The sequence below is a fragment of the Coenobita brevimanus genome, chromosome 6 (genome assembly GCF_032717465.1).
Source record: "Coenobita brevimanus isolate Jiangsu-jjx chromosome 6, ASM3271746v2, whole genome shotgun sequence".
Classification (NCBI taxonomy): domain Eukaryota; kingdom Metazoa; phylum Arthropoda; class Malacostraca; order Decapoda; family Coenobitidae; genus Coenobita; species Coenobita brevimanus.
Window position 1 is genome coordinate 56,158,038 of NC_136959.1, and position 23,720 is coordinate 56,181,757.

The 23,720-nt window shown below is 43.2% G+C and overlaps 1 protein-coding gene across 1 annotated transcript in view; it reads left to right on the plus strand.

The window, feature by feature from the left end:
• The first annotated feature begins 4,542 nt into the window (after positions 1-4,542).
• The window catches only part of mtd (TLD domain-containing protein mustard), a 250,808-nt gene continuing 231,630 nt past the window's right edge, over positions 4,543-23,720 (plus strand). Inside the window, exon 1 of the mRNA XM_080272382.1 lies at positions 4,543-4,656. Within this exon, the coding sequence (XP_080128508.1) occupies positions 4,572-4,656 (85 nt within the window). The 5' untranslated portion in view covers positions 4,543-4,571. The remainder of the gene's footprint in view (positions 4,657-23,720) is intronic.

Here is a 23,720-nt window from a genome sequence, read left to right on the forward strand (position 1 = left end):
GGTATTTGGGAAATTAAATTTATTTATAGAGGCAGTGGAAATAGAATTTATATTTCTTGATTATTTTGATGATTGATTTACCTTGTATGTTATTAACTCTTTGTGACAGACATTATTCAATTTAGAACCACTTCTGTAAACTATGCTTTCGATACTGTATATATATATATATATATATATATATATATATATATATATATATATATATATATATATATATATATATATACATACTGTGGAGCCTCTGTGGTACAGTGGTAAAGTGTGCGTTTTCGTACACTGAAGAACGAGGGTTCGCGCCCCGGCAGGGTAATAAACTTTGGGAGAGTTCTTCTGGCTACGTACTGCTTTGGCGGACATCGGGGGTGCTGTGGTTGAACCAGTGTCGCATAGTATGAAGTAAGTTTGCACCCAGTCGGCTTGCGCGGGACGATTACACTTGGTTCACACACACATCCAAAGCCACTCCAACACAACAGTTACACTTACAAGCACTTCTCACCCTACATACAATCTCTACTAGACAGCCTAAGCCACTTGGTAAAGATACATTGGCTGTATCGTCCCCACTTCGGTCGGGATAGGCCGGTCCTGCGGTGGATACTCAAACGGCTGCTGCTGCTGATGATGATATATGCATACTGTATATATAAAACTTGCATTTGGATCCAGGAAAGGAGCCAGGTCATTTTCATTGTGGTATGTGACTAATGCTCAGACTCGTATGACACGGCTGAATAAAGTCGTCTGTCGACAGCTGGAATTAAATGCTAGAGTTGTCTCGGTCATGAGAGTTAAACGATATTTACATTCTCAGAGTCTTACTTTCATTCTCAGCTAAATAAAATCGTCCATGGAGGAGTTTTGTTATTTGAGGGCCATGGTACGTCCTGGAGGTGGGGCTGGAGCTAGCCCTGCGACTGGGATGAAGAGTGGTTGGAAGAAGTTAAGGGAGCTGTTGCCTCTTCTAACACTGAGAGGACTCTTTCTTCCTGCTAAGGAATCTTTGTGTGCGGCATGTGTTAGGAGCATAATGCTGTATTGTAGTGACACCTGGGCAGTAAAGGAAGAGGATATTCATAGGTTCATACGTACAGAAATAACGATGATTAGATGGATGTGTAGTGCGTCCTTGAATGCCAGAGGTGGGGGGGGCTAGGACTCTGATTGAGGAGTTGAGAGGAAGGATGGGACTGGAATGTGTTGGTGTTGCGATGAGGAGGAGCAGATTGAGATGATTTGGGCATGTTGAGAGGAAAGTGAGAAGTGTGAACGTCGAGGGTAGAGTTGTGAGAGGCAGACAAAAAAAAAAAAAAAAAAATGACGTTGTCATAGTGTGACCTCAGGGACAAAGGACTAAATAGAGAGGCTGCCAGAGACCGAGCAGCGTGGAGGACCACCAATGGGTGACCAAAGGCGACACATGCAAACATGTTGGAGGCTTTATAAACGATACAATACGATTAGCCGGAGTAATAAACTAAACTTGACCCGACCATGAGAGACTTTATAGTGAAATTATTTAACACGGGGTCACATATTCACCTGGAGCTGAAAAAAATAGTCTGATGCTAAGTGAATTAAAATACTGGAGTTGTCCCGATCATGAATGAATTTAAACAGGAAAAACGCGTTTGGTGTTGTGATTATTTTGGTACACGACGTCTTAAAACCTCGTCACTACGATGATGTCTGCATTGTTTTTTCTTGTTACCTTGAGGTAATTTTATTCATTTTAGGGAAAGCCTTTCGTTGTGAAGGGGTTAAAAGCTTCCATTCACCCCGTCACTCACATGTTTCCCTTTACTTTGAATAAAATCGTTTGGTGATAGGAAGAAAATGACAAAGATTAGTACTGTGGAAGTAAGGGTGTTTACATTGCCAGTATTTTAACACTCCAAGGTGTTTATGACGCACTTGCAGCTAAATAAAATCGTTTGACGTTAGCTCAGAACACTAGCTCAAATGTAATTACTAGAGGCGTCGCGACCATGAGAGTTAAAAAAAATGCTAAGAAATTTTGGTGTTGCCAGTTGATGAGAAATGTTACTGCAGTAGTTGTTTGCGTGATAAATATTTACGTATAACCAATGACCTTTTTAACACGTGCAATAAGTGACGTGTTGTATTGATTATTCTTTCAATCTCCAAACTATTTTTATTACGATAGAGTTTGGATTGAATGGGGTTAGATACAGCCTTCATTATGGCTGTGACAACGAGAAAAATTTCCTAAAATGATGAAGGTCGTATGAAATAAGCAAGAATATAACGAAAAAAGATGTGAATGAACTGAATTGATAATGTATTTTTTTTTTTTTTTGACAATCTAGTGATGAGTAACTTTGCTAATTATTTACGTAGTGAGTATTTAGTGTAATTACTGCTTAGGCCTACTCGTATTTTGTTTGTTGTGATTTTTGAAGGATGAACGATTACCTTTGGATGTAGCAATACCCTGACAATTACCACGGTTATATTTGTTGTAAATTCTCTCTCTCTCTCTGTCTCTCTCTCTCTCTGTATATATAATTTATCTACTGTTTAATTTCTGTCTGCCAATAATTACTTTACCAATCTGTTTGGCTGCCACTGTCATAACACTGCCACCCTACTCCCCTACTACCATTACCACCTACCACAATTACTACTGTTACTATTACCACTTCTGTCTCATACTGCAACCACAATTGCCGACGTCACAACTACCACTGCTAGTCACAGTAACATTGTGGACGCCACTGCTGTCACTGTCACCACAGCCACAACCACCACTATCACCACAACAGCCGCTCAGCACCACTACCACCACAACCAGCACTCACCACCACCACATTTATCATCACCACCACAGCAGCCTCCCACCACCAGCACTCCAGCCATCACTGTCACTACCACTGCCATCTCAGCAACCAGTCACCATTACCACCACCACAGCGACAAGTCACCACCTTCACCACAGCCATCGTCACCACCACCATCACACCCATTGTCACCACGACGGCTATCACCGTCATTATCATCACCACGACAGCCACCACCGTCATCGTCACAACAGCCGCCACTCACCACCACCATCACAACAACCACTGTCATCGCAACCACCACAGCCACCGCTGTTACTACCACCACAATATCACAACCACTGCTGTTACTACCACCACAATCACTGTCACCACCACAGCAATAACTGCCACCACCATCACAGCCATCAGTGTCACCACCACTGTCACCACCACCACAATCATCAGTGCCACCACCACCACAACCAGCCATAACAACCACACCTACCACCGTCACCACCACCATCACCACCAGTCACCACAACTACCTTAAACACTACCACAGATACCAGAACCACCACACCACTACCACCACTATCACAACCACCAGAACCACAACTGTCCATCCCCACCACTACAAGTTTCCACCACTACCAGACACCAGTATCACCACTACCACAGCAAGAAGAACTACCATTGTCACAACCACCACTACCACAACCAGCACCAATAACTCTTAAGCCGTAGTAATCATATTTCTGGATAAAAATGATAAAATTGCCAGATATGCACGAAATTCCCCCTCCCCCAGTCTCTCTCTCTCTCTCTCTCTCTTTCCCTCCCATCTCTGTAACTCGATGCCAGATTTACATGGATTTAAATTTCGCGACCCAGCTTATATTGATATTTCTTATTTTCCTTTAATTGTACCTGTATATAATTTAGTTTAACCTATAAGTAAGTTACATGAAGAACCATATTGTATAGCTATTTATTAAATGCTTATATCTCTATCGAAATGCGAAATATATTGGTTTGTCATTCTCCTGTTTCAGTCTCATGTGAGGGGGGGAGTGGGGTGAAAGTGAGGGAGTGGGGAGAAAGGGAGGGAGTGAGGAAGTACAGAATGAGAGAGAGAGGGGGGGGGAGGTGGAGACAAAACAGATAGGGATAGGAAGGAAGAGAGGAGAGAAAGAGAAAAGATGATAGGAATGGGTGCGAATGAAAAGGTAGTAGAGAAGGTGGGGATGAGGTCAGGGAAAAAGAAAAGCGAGGAATTGAGTGAATAAAATTTTGAGAGAGAGATTGCATAATGAAAGGGATCGCGAGCAAGGGAATAGGAGATAGCCTACAGGAAAGAGAAAGGTGTTGGGGAGAGGGAATAGGGTAGGGGAAGGAAGAAAAGAAAAAGTGTGGAGAGAGGGACGAGAAAATAGAGAACTTAAGGAGGGAGGGGTGAAGTCGGCAGAGGAAGAAGAGAGAGGAAGAAATTGTGAGAATCAAGAGGAGAGATGGAAGGAAACGAGAAAGTGGAGAGGGGGAAGGGGAAAATGAATTTTAGACGAAAAGAGTAGAGAGAGAGAGAGAGGGAGGAGGAATGAATAAGTAGTTTGGGGGAGAAAAAGCGAGAGTGGAGGATGGACGGGAAGAGAGGGAGAGAGTGAGGGGGATGGGAGAAGGGGAGAGATGAGTAGGGGAGGGAGGAGGCGCGTCACACGTTCCCACTCCATAGTGCTCGACGGTCGGCTTCGCAGTGGACATATTTTAACCTCAAATTTCTCGCTATTTATGCTCTCACCCGCCCCAGTTGAACCTCCAGGAACCCCACAATGTCCCGTCGTGTCCAGCTACCTACGGAACCACCCAAGAACCCGTAAGTGTACGTCAGTTTGACGAAGATTAGATTAAAACATTGACCGTAGTCGTGGATTCGCCAGTCTGTATGGCAACGGCGGCGCGGGTGAGTTGCCAGGTCGCGGTACATTATTTCCCGAAGCAAAACATCTAAAATTTCACGTATTTTCCGCTTCCTAGTAGATGTCTCACATAGTTCCATTATTTTTAACTCGCACGTTGGTTATTGTCGTCAGCTGAGAGTGCATAGGAGAGCGGAAATGAGTGGTAATGAAAGTGAGCCGATAAGTGGTTAAGTGTGCTGTGCCATTCTGCTTTTGTTGTCATGTTGGCTCTTGACACCTGCATGCTTGCTTGGCGCCCGGCAGCTGCTTTTATTCTTTCCAACTTTTCCTATTTTCTCGACTTTTCTGGAAGTTTTAATGTGTTTTCAGTGCTGCAGGATGGAGATATGCCTGGCATGACTCATTCAAGGTGTTTCTCCATAACGCGAGCTGTTTTTATGACGAGTGTTTTGACAGGATCTTCTTAAGCCAGGGTGCAGTGACCTTTCATAATAACGGCTTATATAAAGTAGAATAGTTGATCTAAAATTGGAATAGCTTTATATATTTTTTTCCCCAAGGCATTTCCAGCGAGATAATATTTTAATGGATTTATTGGTGAAAGTAAGAGGTCGGGTGCTGTGGAATAAGAACAAATGAAGTGAGTTGATGCGTGACCATGTGTAACAACCCGAAACCCGATGTTACTGAGGCGATGTTAAATATAAATGATGGTAAGTTAGCAAGAGAAAACAACTGAACTTATTAACAGCATGCATTATAAAGCAATTGATGTGCCATATACGGTATCATGTTTATTATCTCCGCCAAGAAGGTTATGTTTTCTCCCCTGTCCGTATGTTTGTTGGTTGGTTGGTTTGTGAGCAAGATTACGCAAAAACTACTGGAAGGATTTCCACGAAACTTGGTAGAAGATAGGCCTTGGCCCAGAACAGACTCCATTAAATTTTGGTGCGGATCCGGATAAAGGTGCGGATCCAGGATTTTTTTTTTTTTTTTTTTTTCCACTAACTTTGCGAGATAGGGCGTTTTTCGACATTTTCGTAAATTTTTCTGTGAATATTGCATGAATGTTGATGGCGGAGGTATGCGCTTTACTGAGTGCCATTCTAGTTTGTAGCCGATCATGTATTTGCGTTAACTTACCTACGTTTATGTTGGTGTGTGAGAGAGAGAGAGAGAGAGAGAGAGAGAGAGAGAGAGAGAGAGAGAGAGAGAGAGAACTTGGAGGAGAAACTAAACTTAAAACTATCTGTCGAGAGAGAACATGCCAATGAGAAACAAGGAAATGAAGGGAGAATATTACCGTGCGAGAGAGAGAGAGAGAGAGAGAGAGAGAGAGAACTTCACCCCGAGGACGTAATTTTCATTTTATTACCACCATCACCAGACGATTTTACTCAACTTCTTTTTAATTCAGTAGGAGGGGATAACCATAGCCATCATTAGCCCCTTCAGTCTGGTGACGTGTTTTTATTTGTGGATTCCAGACGATTTTGAGTGGTATTATCAATAGGTGTACATGGAGGTTACGCAACACATGTTCTATAGTGATTTACTCTGCACATTACACCTTAGTATCATCTTATGTTAATGATACAAAGTAGGTACGGTACCGAAGATATTAAAATGGCACAAAAATTATAAAAGACCACGTTGAAGTGTAATATGCAAAATAAATCGCCCAGGTACAGGTGCTACGAAATCACGATATCTCAGTTAGCGAAGGAGTAAATATAGGCAATGTCTGACCCCTCTAATTAAGGAAAAAAATCAATTAAATCTTTTGCTAATAGCGTGGCTTAAAGGAAAAATGCGGCATCGGTGTAAGGGGTAGAGTTGTTCAGTATTCGATGTCATTCCTAACTAGTATCATTGCCTGGAGATAGCAAAAATACAATACGTAATACGTCATCAGACTGAAGGGGTTGAAGGAGAGTATTTATGTGTGTGTGTGTGTGTGTGTGAGAGAGAGAGAGAGAGAGAGAGAGAGAGAGAGGCTAGTCAGTTCAGCTCATTTGACAAAAAGCTTCTATGAGTGTGCTGTGTCACGCCTCGGTGTAAACAAGCTAATGTGAGGGAGACACGGAGGAGGGATGGAGGGAGGGGAGAGGAGGGGGGAAGATGGAAAGGAAATCAGAAGAGGAGAGGATGGAAGGGTGGAGAGAAAGATGGAGGGAGGGAGGAAAGGAGAGGAAAATGAGAATAGGGAGAAGGAAGGGAAGATGAGGAGGTAGGAAGGGAACAAGAGGAGGAAATCAGGGGAAGGTGGGAAGGAAAAGAAGAGAGATGAGAGGAAGATGAGGAGGGAGAAAATGGAAAGGAAGAGGAGGGAGTAGGTAGGAAGGAAGGGCTGACGAGAAGGAGAGGGAGGGACGCTAAAAGGGATAGTGACATTGAATTGGATTGAAGAGGACGTGAACGGAGACGAGAAATGAAGGAGAGGGAGATGAAGAGAATAGAAAAGAAGATGGAAAGAAATTATATAGAAGAAAAAGATGAAGGGAAAGTAGAGGAGAGGAAAATGGAAAGAAAAAGTGGAGGAAAGGAAGTTTGAGAAAAAAAGGTGGAGGAGGGGAAGACCGAGAGAAAAGGTGAAGGATTGGAAGATGGAGTGAAAAGGTGTAGAAAGGAAAAACGAGATGGAGAGGAAACAGGAGAGAAAGATGGAGAGAAAATGAGGAGGAGGGGAAGATGGAGAGAAAAGGCTAAGGAAAGGAAGATGGAGAGAAAGAGGGAAGGGAAGATGGAAGATGTAAAGAAAAGATGAAGGAGAGAAAGGTTGAGTGCAAGATGAAGAGAAAGGAGTATAAGAGGAGGAGAGAGTGGAGAGGAGGTGGAGAGAAAAAGAGGAGGGGAAGAGGGAGAGAAAATGTGGAGGGGAGGAAGAGAGAAGTAGTGGAAGATGTAGGGAAAAAAAACAGAGGGAGAGAGAGAAAGGGAATATGATGACTAGGAGGGAAAGGCGCAATGAAAGAGACGGAGGAAAGGGGTGAGGGGAGGGGAAAATGACAGGAAGATTTTTTTTTTTTTCTGTCAGGGAGAGAGAGAGAGAGAGAGAGAATTTAATGGCGGAAAGGTGCAGTGAAAGAGATGGAGAAAGGGGTGAGGGGAGGGGGGAAATGACAGGAAGGTTTTTTTTTTTCAGTCAGGGAGAGAGAGAGAGAGAGCGAGAGAGGTTTAATGAACATAGGTTGGTGCGGAATAATATGAAGGTTTGGTTCCTGGATGGACGCCGCATTTACGCCTTCACCCAGTTAATAAGGGCTCAAAGTAGGATCCACTTCACCCCGTAATTTGGTTATATGGTTACCACCCGGCGTTGCAAGTGGTTTTCTGGGACACAGGAAAACATGAAGCTTGACAATCAGTGTAGAGCCGCCTGAGGTGAAAAGACAGTAATAAAAAGAGTAATAAAAAGTGACAGAAAAGAAAAGGAGAAGTAGGAAAAGAAGATGGCAGACACAGCGGCAGAATAAGAAAGGGGGAAGATGAAGTAGGCAGCACTACATCACGTGAATGGATGATAGTCGCCACCACCCACCACCAGGGACATGAACCAATGAAAAGAAACAGACAGCAACAGGCCAGGTCCTTTCGAGACTTTGTTATAAGGAAGGTTATGCGGTACCAAGCAAATCCTTTTTATGGGTTATATACAGGATAGGCCTATAGTAAGGAAAATAGTGACAGCGAAAGGGAGGTAGTGAAGGACAGGGGGAAGGAGTGAAGGACGGAGGGGGAGGGATGTAGGGAAGGGCAGGGGGAAGGAGGGAGGGAGGGACAGGGGGAGGGAGGGAGAGTGAAGAACGGGGAGGAAGGGTGTGGAGGGCACCAGGAGGTACAGAGGGGGGGATTTGTCTGAAAGGCGGGAGGGAAGGACAGGGGAGAGGAACGGAGGAAGGAAATGAAGGACGGGGGGGGGAGGGAGAGAGGAAGTGAACGACCGGGGGAGAAAGGAGGGGAAGGAGGGAGGAGCGAAGGACAGCAGGAGGAAAGGAGAGAGGGAATGAAGGACTGGGGGATGGAGGGAGGAAGTGAAGGACAGGAGAGAGGGAATGAAGGACAGGAGGGAGGGAATGAAGGACGGGAGGGGAGGGAGTGAACGACCGGGGGAGAAAGGAAGGGAGGGAGGAGCGAAGGACAGCAGGAGGAAAGGAGAGAGGGAATAAAGGACGGGGGGATGGAGGGAGGGAGTGAAGGACAGGACAGAGGGGGAGGAAGGGAGGTGTCTTCCCTAATGCTTTATTGACGTGTTCGTTCGTGTTTTAAAGCCGAGTATCTCCTAACTCCCTCCCTCCCTCCCCATGTCCTTCACTCCTTCGCTCCATCCATCCTTCTTATCCATCAGTCCTCCACTCCCTCATTTCTTCCATCCTTCGTCCGTCCGTTCTTCACCCCTTCATTCATTCCATCCTTCACTCGCATACCTTCCACCCTTTGCATCATTCACTCTTTCCATCCTTCCATCCTTCACTCTTTCATTCCTTCCATCCTTTTCATCCATACTTTCTCCCTTTCTCTGTCTTTCATTTTTTCGCCTCCCTTGTTCCCTCTCTCCTCTCTGCCTTTCACTTTCTCATCCATCCATTCTGCCTTTTCTGTCTTCTGCTCTCTCTTCTGTCCTTTGCTCCCTCCCTTCTTCCCCTATCCCTTCCCCTTTCCTGCCTTTTCTCCTCCCTCACTGTGCCCTTTGCACCCTCCCTTCCTCCTCCCTTCCCATCTTTTGCCTCCTTCCTACATCTGTCCTTTACATCGTCCCCTTTTCTCTCCTATGCTTCTGTCTGTCCTTCTCTCCATCCTTCCTTTCTGTGTCCCTCCTTCCCTCCCTCCTGTTCTTCAATCCCTCCTTCCCTCATGTTCGTCACTCCTTTCCTCCCTCCCTCCCCTCTGTTCATCACTTCCTTTCTCCCACCTCTCTGCCTTTCACTACCTTTCTCCCATCTCTCTGCCTTTCACTTCCTCATGTGGTTCCCTCTCCTCCCACAGTCGTTTCCTCGCCTGCGGCTGCGGTGGCCACGAAACCACCAACCCGATAGCGCCAGGGTTGGGATCCATGTGGTGGCAGGTGGGACCACAGCGCTCTGGTGTCCATCCATCCTTTGTGGGCTGGGAAATAAAATGAATTCCTTTCATTTATTCAATTTAAGGAGGCGGAGATTTTCGTCATTTTGCAGAGTATTTCCCGTAATTGAAGTGGCAGAATATGACCACACTGACCTATAATCCATGGCACTGCTTCGTGACTGCCATCATGTCTCAGTGTTAATATATTGCTACAGCACAACATTCAAGGAGAGATGACCGTTTTTACGCCAAGTTAACGTGAACAGAGTGTAGGTATCACGTAGCGGAGGTAACTGTGGTAAGGTGGATGATGCAGTGGACATGTAGGCTAGGACGGTGAGTGAACTGCCCGTCACAGGTTCAAGGCCTTAAGTTACTGAGATGAGCACCACGACGTAGCTTCTCTTGATATCTACCTTCACGTTTACCTTGTCCTCCCTCTCTCTCCCCTCTGTTCTTCCCGTCCATTCTCTCTCTCTCTCTCTCTCTCTCTCGTCCTCAATCCTTATACCTATTCCTCCACCCTCACCTCCGTACCTCATGCCTGATCCCATTCTCCCATCCTCACCCACATGTATTGTGCAATGAAACATAGGTTGCGACTGAGTACAGTGCAAATCAGTATGGTACAATACAATACAGTATCGGTATCTCCCAGTTGTAAAGTACCAGTATCAGAGTGTAAATTGTACTACTGATTATAACAGTGCTGTTGGCCGCTTTGGTTGCTACCGATATATATTTTTTTTTTTTAATCCGTGTCGGGGTGTGTTGTAAATCAGCATTTCGTAAACGGTAGGCCGAGAGAGGCTGTCAGGTGGACTGCGGGGAAGGGAAGAACTCGTTTATTAACTGTCAAGCCAGTTCAATGGATGCCTCTCAGAAGACTCCCGGGATGGAAATCTTTCGATTTTGGACCCATTTTTTATCTGGTACTGTGGCTGAAGATACTAAATGGAAACGCAGTAGATATGGTAAGTCTGCCAGCTGACGGCGGCAGAAAACTCCAACACAGGAAGGTAGATCGTGTATCCTTCGTGATTTATGCAACCATGAAATATCGCTGTGTTTGACAACGAACAGCAAAGTTTTTGTTGCTCAAACCACAGTGTAGTTGTGTGATTCAGGATTTCTAAATGGAATTTTTGTAGCAAAATATATCATGTAGAGTAAATCTGAAATGCTACTCGTATTAATGCTGAATATACAGTGGAATCATCCGTACAAATATAGCAGTCAGAAATCTCGATGCGTTATGTTATAAACTGGGACAAAGCACGCAAATTAATTAATTCTGTAAAATGGTTAATACTGGTTGTCGGGATGTAGAGTAAGTTACAGGAATATATTACTAATAATAATCATATGAAGAACAGAAAGAAGAAAAATATTATATAGATATTGTAACATTCAGTCGTGCTGCCGTGATCCACAGACCGTTAGTAAAACTTAATGACCCATTGCATGAATAAATAGAACATTCAGATTAATAGATTTTAAAAATCGTTCTCAAGTTATCGGTACCATAATCCAAACAGCAACACAGATGACTGCTTAACATGGACATCTGTGCATCATTGAATCATTTATATTCAGAAAATAGAGAAGGTTTGTATTATACAGTATATGTTTTTTGCGTACAGTACTGATGAACCTTTTAAGCAGTATTTGTGAGGTATGAGTTAGACCACTTCAGTACGGTGACATTTACTATTTTCTTGCTGTTTTCAGGCGACTGTTCAACGTAACAGAGAGATATTTCGAACACTAGTGATTGGATGTAGTCTTCAAAACCCCTTCACAACCTGGGGACTCTTTGAGCTACATAAAATCGTTTGGCAAAAATAAGCCATAAAATATATACTTTATAAAATTAAAGGGACTGAGTAAGGAGGAAAGGATAGACATGCACATCATCATCATCATCATCATCATCATCATCTCCATGGCCATCATCCAGTCCTTTTTCTTATCCGGGGTTGGATATATATATATATATATATATATATATATATATATATATATATATATATATATATATATATATATATATATTAGTGGTAGGTGGGGGTGCTCACCATCCACTCACTCGATGTAGTGCTGCTCTCGGGTGTCTGCCCTGTCATCTCTTCCATCCTTCTTTCCTTCCATTCTCTTCTGTCTTTCCTTCATTCTTTCCTCGTTCTTCTGCCTACGGGTGACTTTACGCTCCCTCTTCTGTCTTTCTTTCCTTCATTCTTTCCTCTTCCTTCTGCCTGTGGGTGGCTCAACACTGAGTGACAAGCCAAATGGTTTCCTGTACACCAGGAAACCATTTACTACGCTGGGTGGTAACCATATAACCAAATTTTGACGCCTGGTGGTTTAGTGGGTAATTATTGCACTCCAATCGGATTGAGCCGGTGAAGGTTTATATCCAAGGAGTGGTTGGGGTTTATTGCTCACGTAATGCCACTCAGGGATGAGTGAGGCTGGTCACTCTCATCTTAAATGTCAAGAGCAACTGCCTAGCCCCGGGCTCCTACGTTCTTCATGGGGCAATGTAGGATTGGATGATGGATATATATATATATATATATATATATATATATATATATATATATATATATATATATATATATATATATATAAACAGAGTGGGGGAAGTGATAGGCAAAACGCATTTTTTTCCATCATTCTTGAGGCACCAGAAAGAAAGTAAAGGAGGTTTTGGTCTCTATATTTCGTTGCAAATTGAGTTATGTAATATAACTTGCATTGGAGCAATTAATTCCTCGCGTGTGTGCTGATTGACCCTTACAAATTATGAGTTTTCCTGCACATTTGCTTAGTCAGATATAATTGTATGGGGAGGCCAGGGAGGGGGGGGGAGGATAATCTGAACCGTTGCCTCTTTCACTCATTATTTGTTATTTATTCTTTATTAGTTGTTAGTTATTTGTTATTTTTTTAGTTGTTAGTTATTTGTTATTCTTTATTACTTGTTAGTTTAGTCTTAGGCTGGTGGTTTCGTAGGTTAAGATGGCTCCCTAGCATCTTTTCCTTTGCAGTTTATATCCGGATTTGGCTGGTTAATATTATTTTGCATATTATATTTGCAGAGTGTTGTTATATTGGAATGATTTATGCAGCACAGAAGAGGATAGCAGTGTGTAATAAGCTAAATAAGTCGCATAGAAAGAGGTGTTAGGGAGCTTCCTTACCTGACGAGGGTACGGACATCAGTGTCACAATATAGGCTACAAGATAAGAATCAACAACTAGCTGATTGGTACACATATGCAGGTACGGTTTGACGTGCATGTAATTGCAACCTAATGGAGATGGGAGCAGGACAGAGCGTGAATGTTAAACAGTGTCTGGCAATATCCAATAGACATTTTGTATTTATTGTTACGCAGTTTATGTGCACGGAACTGAATATCTTAGGACAGTCATCTTTATTTTCATTAGTATGCATAACAGTTAATAACACGCAATTTTTACGAGAATAAACATTAGAGGTATTGACAGTGGATGTGACATGATGTTCAAGTATTTCCGTTCAGAAAGGCCTGGGTAATTCATCATCAACAGACTGACAGAATATGCAACAGATTGGTGCACGTGCGATACTGTACATTGCAGATCACGAAGGACGCGTGCACAAGTAGAAAAAATGCAATATAAAAAAATCTCTACTGGCTGCACCTTGCTCTAATGATTTAAAGAAAAAAATGTGTCTTTCAAACATTTCTTCCTATAAAATTTCTACGAGTTTTTCAATTGGTTGGTGAGTGGTGGAGGTGTTGTCGGAAGAAGAACAGGGCTGAAGTATATGCCTACCTATTACACGAGGCATGCTTACTTTCCTTTGCACTCTTCTGTTCTCTCCCCCCATTCTCTCCTCTTTCGATCCCCTCTCCTCCAATATTCTCACTCCCCTCTCTGCTCTCCTTCTTCATCGTTTCCCTCCTGCAATATTCTCCTCACTTCCTCCATTCTACCTCCTTCCCCCCAAGTCTCTCTTCTTCCTTTGTCTTTTTTCAGTTCCCTGTCCCACACGTTCTCTCCCCCTCCTCCTAGTTCATTCTCATCCTTCCCCACCATTCTCCTTTGCCCCTCCTTCACCCTTTCCGTTTCCTTTCCTCCTTCATTCTCCACTCTCCTCATCTCTCCTGTATCCTTTACTGATCCAGTTTCCTCTCCCGTCTCCATCTGTTCTCCCCATTCCTCTTCCCCCTCTTTTTCCCTCTCCCCCTCCTCACCTTTCCTATCTCCTTCTGACCTCTCCTCTCACCTCCTCTCTCCCTCCCAGTTCTCCTTTTCTTCCCTCCCCTGCCACTTCCCCCTCCAGTCACCCCTCCCTCTCATCTTTCTTCTCCCCTTCCACCCCTCCCTCCATGCTCCCAACCTCACCTGTCTTCATCCATTCTCCCCTCCCAACCCCCACTCGTCCCTCCCCTCCTCCCTTGTACCTCACCTCCCTACTTCTCTTTCCCATCCCCTCCACACCTCACCTTCCCTCTCCTCTTCTCTCCTCTCCTCTCCTCTCCTCTCCTCTCCTCTCTTCCTTTCTTCATTCCCTCCCTATCCCCACTATCCACTCCCACCTCTGTCCTGCTTTTCACTCTCCTCTGCTCCCCTTCCTGCTCTCCCCTTCTCTTCTCCTCCCCCTCTCTTCCTCCTCCCCTCCCCCTCTCTCCCTCCTCCCCTCCCTCTCCTCTCCCTTCTTTTCTCCCTGTACCCCGTGACCTGTTCTCCTCGAGGAGTTAACCAGGTTACCGCTTGGCCTGGTTTCTGACATCAGAGAGAGAGAGATGACATGTGCGAGGGAGATTGGGTTATAAAGTAGACGGTTGTCAGTCAGTCAGTCGTTGTGAATGGGTTTACTTGTTTAGGTAGTCAGTCATTTTGTCAGCTCGTCAGTCAGATAGCCATTTAGTTAGTCAGTCTGTCAAATACTCATATAATCATTTAATTAGTCAGTCTGCCAGATAGCCACTCAGTCGGTCAGTCTTGCCAGATGGTCGGGCATTCAGACAGTCAGTCTGTCAAATAGTCTGTCATTCAGACAGTCAGTCTGTCAGATGGTCGGTCATTCAGACAGTCTGTCTGTCAGATAGTCAGTCAGATAGTCGGTCATCAAGACAGTCTGTCTGTCAGATAGTCGGTCAGTCATTCTGTCAGGTATTTAATTACCGGTAGTCGTGTCTGTCATATAGGCAGTCAGAAAGTCATGTACTGTACTTTTCTTTTATGCAAGGAAGAAGGAACCAAAGGCCAGAAGCCCGCAAGATTGTTCCCTCCAAGAAAAACCAAAAATAAGATACCAGAGCCAGATTCAAGATCCGTTGATTTTGAAACGCCTGGACACACTCACCGGGTAGTCACTCTGTAGGCCAGTCAGTAAGGTAATCAGACACTCAGTAGTTCGTCAGTTGGTCAGCCTTTGTCAACATTAAGGTACCATGTAAAAATTTCATAAAGTTATTGTACCGTAAACAGTATGTGGTTATTTCATCTGATTTTCGAAGTAAAGTAATAAATATTTTGTACGGAACTTTCTTTATATATTGTACAAAAGTTCCTGTAGTCTGGCATATTCAGCATTAAGTATCAACTTTTTTGCTCTTCACATCTTCCGATATTTTATCGAGAAACACTAAAAACTTCACTTCAGACTAATTTAGTACCGTGCAAATTTTAAGGGCAAACTATTATCCAGGCACTGCTCATTTCAGTTTCCATTATACACAGAGCTCTAACTCGTGGTAGGTGGAAGTCAGGGCAAGGTTCAGGTTTTAAAACGTGCTTTAAAGGTGATTGAGTAGGCTACATGTTGCTTGCTGAGATGCTGGCGATATCACAGTTGCAGTCAGTCACGGGAAAAAGAACTTTCCAGCCTTCTACACAAACGAAGCCAGTCAGTTCAAGTGATTACTTTCATTTACACCAAAGTAATACTAATAATAATAATAATAATAATTATAACAACAACAACAACAATAATAATAATAATAATAATAACAACAACAACAACAGTCTTTTCAGAGTAGCTTCAGAACCTTTTGCAGATTATCCAAGTAGAGTATATACTCCAGTCAAACCGTTATTTTTCCTGCAGTCAAATGAAGTATAGTAAATGGTTCACTGCCTCAGTGACGGGGGCAGACACTTGGTGTAACTCGTAGCTCACCAAACAAATTAGTCGGTAACAAAACACCTGCGTACAGCAGCATTATTCTTACCACTTTTGGACAGACTCAGTGTAGTGCATAGAGTCTGGTGTGTCCCCTCAATGTAACCGTTGGAAATATTCCGGCAAAACAAAGGTCAATGATTTCTTTTTGAAACTCGATTAGGATGATGGCAAAAATGGTTGGGGTGTGTGGAGAAAAGTATGTGGGATGGGCTTACGTTTTGATGAATGGTGAGACAGCGCGGGACTCGGTGAAGATCTGGAGGCAGGTTGGCATTGAAAAGTTTTGTCACAGTTTTCTCGTGGAAGTTTGATGTGGGGCCAGAAAAAGGAATGAAGTTACCGAAGTCTGGTGGGATGGTTGTGGCTGTGAGTTGTGGGACACTAGGGGTTGTGCCTTGAACATTATCTAAAATTTATATTGGGTGACTTGCTGTGACATGGAGATTACTTACTGTGACATAGAGGTAACCTGAAAAGTTGAAAGAGTTGCTGTCTTGCGTTGTGACTTAGACATGTGACTCACTGGTCTTGTTGCAAAATGAAGGTTTTCCCCAGACTGGTCGCTAGTTGGACACCTGTCCTGTCGGGTGAGAGACAGACTGACAGACACGGGAGTTCATTGTGAGGTGGGATAGGGGAGGGATGGAGGGCAAGGAGAGGAAGAGGGAAGTAGGAGGGGGAGGAGTAGAGGAAGGAAGAAAGGAAATGGGAGGAGGATAAATGTGAAAGGGAACAGACTTGGGTTCACCATAAGGTAAAGAGGGGGGGGGGTAGAGGAAGGATGGAGGGAAATGAGGGGAATAGAGGTGTGAATGGAAAAAGGAAAGAAGGATAAGGGAAAAGTAACAGAAGGGCGGAGGAAGACTGAAGAAATGAGGGAAAGGGAGTCGGGGAGGGAGGCGAAAACAGAAGAGGGATGTAGTGAAAGGATGAGAGGAGAAAGGCAAAGAAGGTGGAAGGAGAGAAAATGAGGAGAGAGGGGAGATTGAAGAGATACGGAAATAAAGGAAGAGAAATTAGAAGTCTAAAGAGAATGTTGCTAATTATGGAGAGAGAGAGAGAGAGAGAGAGACTATGATGGAAATTAGAGGAAATGAAAAAAGGGAGGGTTAGTTAGCCTAATCGCTGTGAGAGGAAATTGTTGCAGTGGGTAAAATGGAAAGTCTGTTATTGATAGTATATGGTTGATTTGTTGACACACACACACACACACACACACACACACACACACACACACACACACACACACACACACACACACACACACACACACACACACACACACAGCAAGGAGAACTAGGAAGGGACGGAGTACAAAGGAAAGCAAACAGCAACACACCCGAGGGTGTTTGGTAGAGAATACTTCTGTGAGTAGAAGATAAGGAGAGGAAAACAGAAAAGCTTCCCTCCCCTCCTGCCCACCAAACCCTGTAGCCGAAGCCGACAGGAAAAAGTGAGAAGGATCACTATGCAGCATAGAGAAACTGTTATGGAAATTTCATACGAAAGGTTGGAAAGTGAACTGTTCTACTTTAATGCTGATGCTGCATTCACCGTGAGGAAAACAACTTTCAGTTTTCGAATTATTCACAGATAAATGTGTTAAGTTGGGGATTCATAGCTAGACACTTATCTAAGTGACTTTTAAATGTTATTACTGTACTGCTGTCTACCACACTCCTAATCAGTGTGTTTCATACGAGTATGTGAGCATGGAAGTGAAAAAGTTACTACATGACAGTATTGTGATACCAACTCTAACGTACGGAAGTGAAGCTTGGACATTGTTGGAAGGACACAAGTCAAGAGTGAGAGCAGTGGAAATGAGTTATTTAAGAGGAGCCTGTGGAGTCACGTGGAGAGACAGGCTGACGAATGAGGATATAAAGGAGCGTTGTGGTGTGGATGTGGATGTGATAGGAAGCGTTATGAGGAACACACTGAGGTGGTTTGGCCATGTGGAGAGGATGGAGGGCGAAAGACTGACGAAGAGAGTGTATGTGAGTGAGGTGGAGGGGGGAAGAGGGAGGGGGAGGCCGAGGATGAGATGGAGGGATGGGGTGGAGAGGTATATGAGAGAGGGGGGTGTGAGTTGGGAGCAGGGGAGTGAAATGGCGGGGGACAGGGCGACTTGGAGGCGATTTGTTTGTGGCCACCCCAAACGGGATTGAGGCGTCTGGCAATAGATAGATAGATATATAGATGTTTACAATCCTGTTAAAAAAAAAAAAAGTTTTGCCCCAGTTGACTGGAAACGTGTGGTAATAATTTTGTATCTTTTGCCTTTAGTGTACTCCAACGGTCTGTTGTGAAGTACTCGCCGACTACCATATTACCATGTCCTTTAGAATTTTGAATACTTGACTTAAATCCCTTGCAATGTTCCAAACGTTCCTCGTATGGTTTCTTTTTTAAGTCTAGATATCTTTTTGGGCACTCTTCGCTGCACTCTCTGTAGCCTCCCTGTATCTTTCCTGTAATACGGTGACCAAAACTAAACACAATACTCCAGATGCGGACGCACTTAGGAATTGTACAGGGTAAGGATGATCTTTTTTTTTTTTTATGTGCACATGCAAGTTATTAATAGAGTAACTAAAGTTTTCATTTCTACTTCCAGTATTTTGGACTTTGCATATGTTGATATTAAAATCCATTTACCGTGTTTGAACACAAGTGAACGGTTTATCAAGATTTTTTTTTAATCATCAGTCCTGTTCACGGGAATATATCTGCCATATTTCCAATTTTCGCACCATCGTCGAATTTGGATATTTTGCAATAGAAAACATCGCCAGTGTCAGTACTGTAAATTAGAAGCAGTGAGAACCCAAAACTGAAGCTTGAGGCACTGCACGTGTAACATTCGTCCAGCCTGATTCCTTCCCGTTAAGAAGCCAGTTTTTGACCCACCTTAGAACGCTGCCTCTGATACCATAAACTGTAGTATTCTCAAGAAGTTTCTTATGGGGAACTTTATCGAATGCTTCCTGGAAATCGCTATAGATTACAGCGACTGATTTAGAGTTATCTTACATATCATTAATATCATTGAAAAAGTAGATTTATAAGACATGAGCGATTGTTCCTAAATCCGTGCTGTGAGTCTAAAAGGATTTGCTTGTTCTAAATGCTTTACTAATGTCTCAAATTATGGTTTCCAACAACTTGCACACAACTGATGTTTAGTTGGACGGAAGAGAGGGATTAGAAGTGCATGTTACTAAGCAGAAACTGGCTTTCTTTCACTACTTCTTTTCACCATCCTACATTTCTTTTCTCCATTCTTTTCTCCATCCTACTTTTCTTTCCTCTGCCCTACTTTTCACCATCTTACTTTTCTTTTCACCATTCTGCTTTTCACCATCCATCCATTACACTGTCCATCCATCTCTCTCTCTCTCTCTCTCTCTCTCTCTCTCTCTCTCTCTCTCTCTCTCACACACACACACACACACACACACACACACACACACACACACACACACACACACACACACACACACACACTATCCACTTTAATTCTCCACACCATAAAATAGCGGCAACAAGAGTCACACATGTTGCTTCCCCGACGCACCCGAATCGGAGTTGGTCGGGAAAGGATAGGATCGGTCGGGATTGGTCGGGACGGGGTGGAATTTAAAAAAAGGTGGAGTTGGTCGGATTTGGTCGAGAAAGGGTGGAAAATTGTCGGGATTGATCGAAAAAAAGGTAGAATTGATCAGTATTTGTTGGGGATAGGGAAGATGTGGTCGGGGAAGGGTAGAATTTGTCGGGAAAGGGTGGAAATTGGTCGGAAAATGTGGGATTGGTCGGGAAAGAATGGACATTGGTCGGAAAAGGGTGAACTTGGCTGGGAAAGGTTGGAAATTGGTTGGGAAAGCGTAAGGATTGATCGGGAAACGGTAGAATTCGTCGGGGAAAGAGTGGGGTCGGTCGGGAGGGGGAAAAATTGTTCAGGGAAGGGTTGGGTTGGTATGGAGGGGTGGAGGTCAGTCGGGAGGCTGGGGGTTGGTCATGAAAGGGAGGGGCTGGACAAGAAAGGGTGGTGTCGGTCGTGGAAGATACAGAATTAGTCGGAGGGAGGAGGCGGTGGAGAAAGAGGGAGAGTTTGGGAATGCAAAGGAAAGCAAACAGTAACATTCCTATTGGCCCTTTCGTGGGTGCTTGTCACAGAGTAGGGTGTCACTAAAACAACAAATCCATGCATGAAGGACAGGGATAGAAAAGCAGGAAAAGTGGGGTGGAGGAGGAGGAGGAGGGGTTGCAAGAGTGAGGAGGAGGAGGGTTGGAAAGGTAAGGAGGAGGAGGAAGTGAGTGGGGAGAGAAGGTTAAAACTGGAGAGAAAAATGGAGGATTTATGGTGGAATTATGTTTGAGATTGTGGGTGAAAGTGGTTCGGGGAAGTTAGGGATGGGGTCGTGGTTGGAATCAGGTTTTCTTTTGTTTTATTCTTATTTTCCGTACGTTTTTGTGGCCATATTTATTTTTTAAGGGTTGATAGTGATGAGTGAGATTAGTTTTTGTTTTTATTTATTCTACTTGGTACAGATTTTTATTTTACTGAATATTTTTTGATGATAGGAAGGAAGTGGATTTGTATTGTGTTTTTGCGCCGAATACTCGCGGATTCAGTAGGTTTTTTAGTACCTTTTGCGCTGGGGATTACTAAGCCTTTTACACCTACATATTCTCTTGTGTTTATTAAATATCTGTGCAGTAGCGATATAGTTTGCAACTGTAACATCTAAAGGATATTAAGACTCTGGTTTCCTTGATTCACTTAAGGGGTCGAGCATGAACCTGTAAGCATCCTGTTGGCCTCTTTAGTACGACGATATATTTAATTTCATCTTTGCTTCCCTCGGACGATTTTATATTATGTTTTAAATACTTCAGTACGAGAAATCTTTCGTAAATTGAATTTACTCGTCTGTTGGTAGCAATAATAATAGTAATGATGTGATGATGATAATAGTAGTAGTAATAATTATAATGATACCAGCAAAAATTGTAATAATAATAATAGTAATGATAATATTTATAATAATAATAATAATGATAATATAATAACAATAATAATAATAATAGTAATAATAATAATAATAATAATATATTAAAAATAATAATAATAATAATAATAATAATAATAATGCCACCACTTATTTTATTCTTACTATTCAGGACGATTTTATTTACCCACCGAAAACCCTCATGGTGAAGTGAACGACAAAAGTGTTCCTTAAACCCTTGAAGACGATTTACCATTTCCATTGTATTGCAGCAACCTCCTGACGATTTTATTCAGTTTAGGAGAGAAAACAGTAGTGAAAAGGACAGTCTTTGGTATGCTGGGGTGTCTACTGCGTAGGAGAACTAAACCGTCTGTTATTAGCTGGCAGTAAATTAATAAGTGCCTCCAGACAGCTGCTAAAGCCCTTTGCTGGTACGATTTTTTCTCTCAGCTGGATAAAATCATTGGCTGTTAATACTTTCAGAGAGATTACATATTATTTAGTCAGGTTACCTCCAGACGATTTTACTCACCTCAGGAAGGATCGGTATTAGGACAGGGCACAAGGAAGACTCGGTCAAACCCCTCTAGTTGAAAAAATCTACCCTGAATTAAGGAAAAAAAAAAAAAGACTGAATGAGACGTGACGGGCATCAAGGGGATCACCCGAACGAAATACCCCAAAGCTCGTCCGGAATAGCGAAAGGAAGATGATGAATGTTTAACCCCTTCAGTCATATTACGTGTTTTTTTTAGTTTGTTTATTTACTTATTTATTTATTCAATCTATTGTCCAGGAGAGGGACGACGCCATCACGTGGTGGCACCGACAAAACCGAGCTGCTTCTTTGCCTGGGTACAAACATCCCTTATCTCCCTTCCTACCACTGAAATGAGAATGGCGGACTGCCGAGGAAAGCCATCCTAGTCTGCAGTCCACCGATTCACATTTCAGATGAACCTGGGACTACAGCTACTATTATTACTACCCAGTTTACTCTCACCGTGGTTGTGCTTATGGTAGTAGTTGTGTTGGTGGTTGTAGGTGTGGAACTTCTGGTTGTAACTGTGGTAGTTAGTGTTGTATTTGTAGTTATGGTACCGATAGCTGTGGTTCAGTTAATGTAGCCGTGATTGCAACTGAGGCTGCAGTTGTGGTGGTAGTTATGGTTGCTATGACACTATAGTTACAGTCGTAGGTATGGTAACTGATACTGTATATATTGGTAGTTGTGGTTATAGTTACGACAGCTGTGATAAAGTTGTGGTTATAGCTTTAGAAACCTCCACATCTACCACCACCACCACCACCACAGCCACCACACACATCCATACTATACCGTTTACACATTGGTTACTACATCGTCACGTTCATTCATAAATCTCTTACCACGTGTCTGTGTTTCATTCATGGATTTCAGTAATACTTCGACTCCTTCATTCATGTAGTCGTTCCAGAGCGGATTACGTCTTTTTTTTTTTTTTTTTTTTTTTTGGTATTAAAGTTCGTTCATTCAGGTTTCTCTCTCTCTCTCTCTCTCTCTCTCTCTCTCTCTCTCTCTCTCTCTCTCTCTCTCTCTCTCACACACACACACACACACACACACACACACACACACACACACACACACACACACACACACACACACACACACACACACACACACACACACACACACACACACACACACACACACTCTTGTACCTCATTCTGACACTTCATTCTGCACACAACCTGCACTTCCCTTCCCGCTGCTCCCTCTCTGCATGGGCAAGTAGGTGGCTTGGTCGATTTTGTACAGGCTTCATGACTGGAGAACGGTCTATCCTGCATCTGAATCCCCCATCACTAAATTGTGGAATGGACACTTATAAATTAATGTGTTTGGGCAATTAACTAAACCAACCTTCATCGTATCACTGTCTACTAACTCTATCGTTTGTTTTATCGTATGTGTCTTGTGCAATATATCTCGTAACCGTGTCTTACCTGCGCCCTACTACTGTCTACTATAATTACCATCTGCTTTATGTGCCAGGTATCGATTCTAACTCCCTCTTAGCTTACGCCATACCATTGTTTACCAGAGCTATCTTCTATGATCCCGTGCGTGCCTTGAATCTGTCCTGCCATCCTCCTGACCTACACCATATGACTATCAACTACTGCTATTTTTATGCCCTACCGTCTGTGCTGTGTGTTTGGCCTACCAGTCTAGCCTAAACCATACCACGGCCTGCTACCACTGTCTTCTGTTTCACCATCCGTGCATTGTTTGTGTTATACTCTCTTAACTTACACCATACCACGGACTGCTATCACTGTCTTCTGTTTCACCGTACGAGTATGTGTCTTGTGTTTGTTATACTCTCTTAACTTATGTGTCTTGTGTTTGTTATACTCTCTTAACTTACACCATACCACGGCCTGCTACCACAGTCTTCTGTTTCACCGTATGTGCTTTGCGTTTGTTATACTCACACCATACCACTGTTTGCTACCACTATCCTCTGTTTCACCGTATGTGCTTTGTGTTTGTTATACTCACTTACACCATACCACGGCCTGCTACCACTGTCTTCTGTTTCACCGTACGAGTATGTGTCTCGTGTTTGTTATACTCTCTTAACTTTGTGTCTTGTGTGTGTTATACTCTCTTAACTTACACCATACCACAGCCTTCTACCACTACAGTATCTTATGTTTCACCGTATGTGCTTAGTGTTTGTTATACTCACACCATACCACT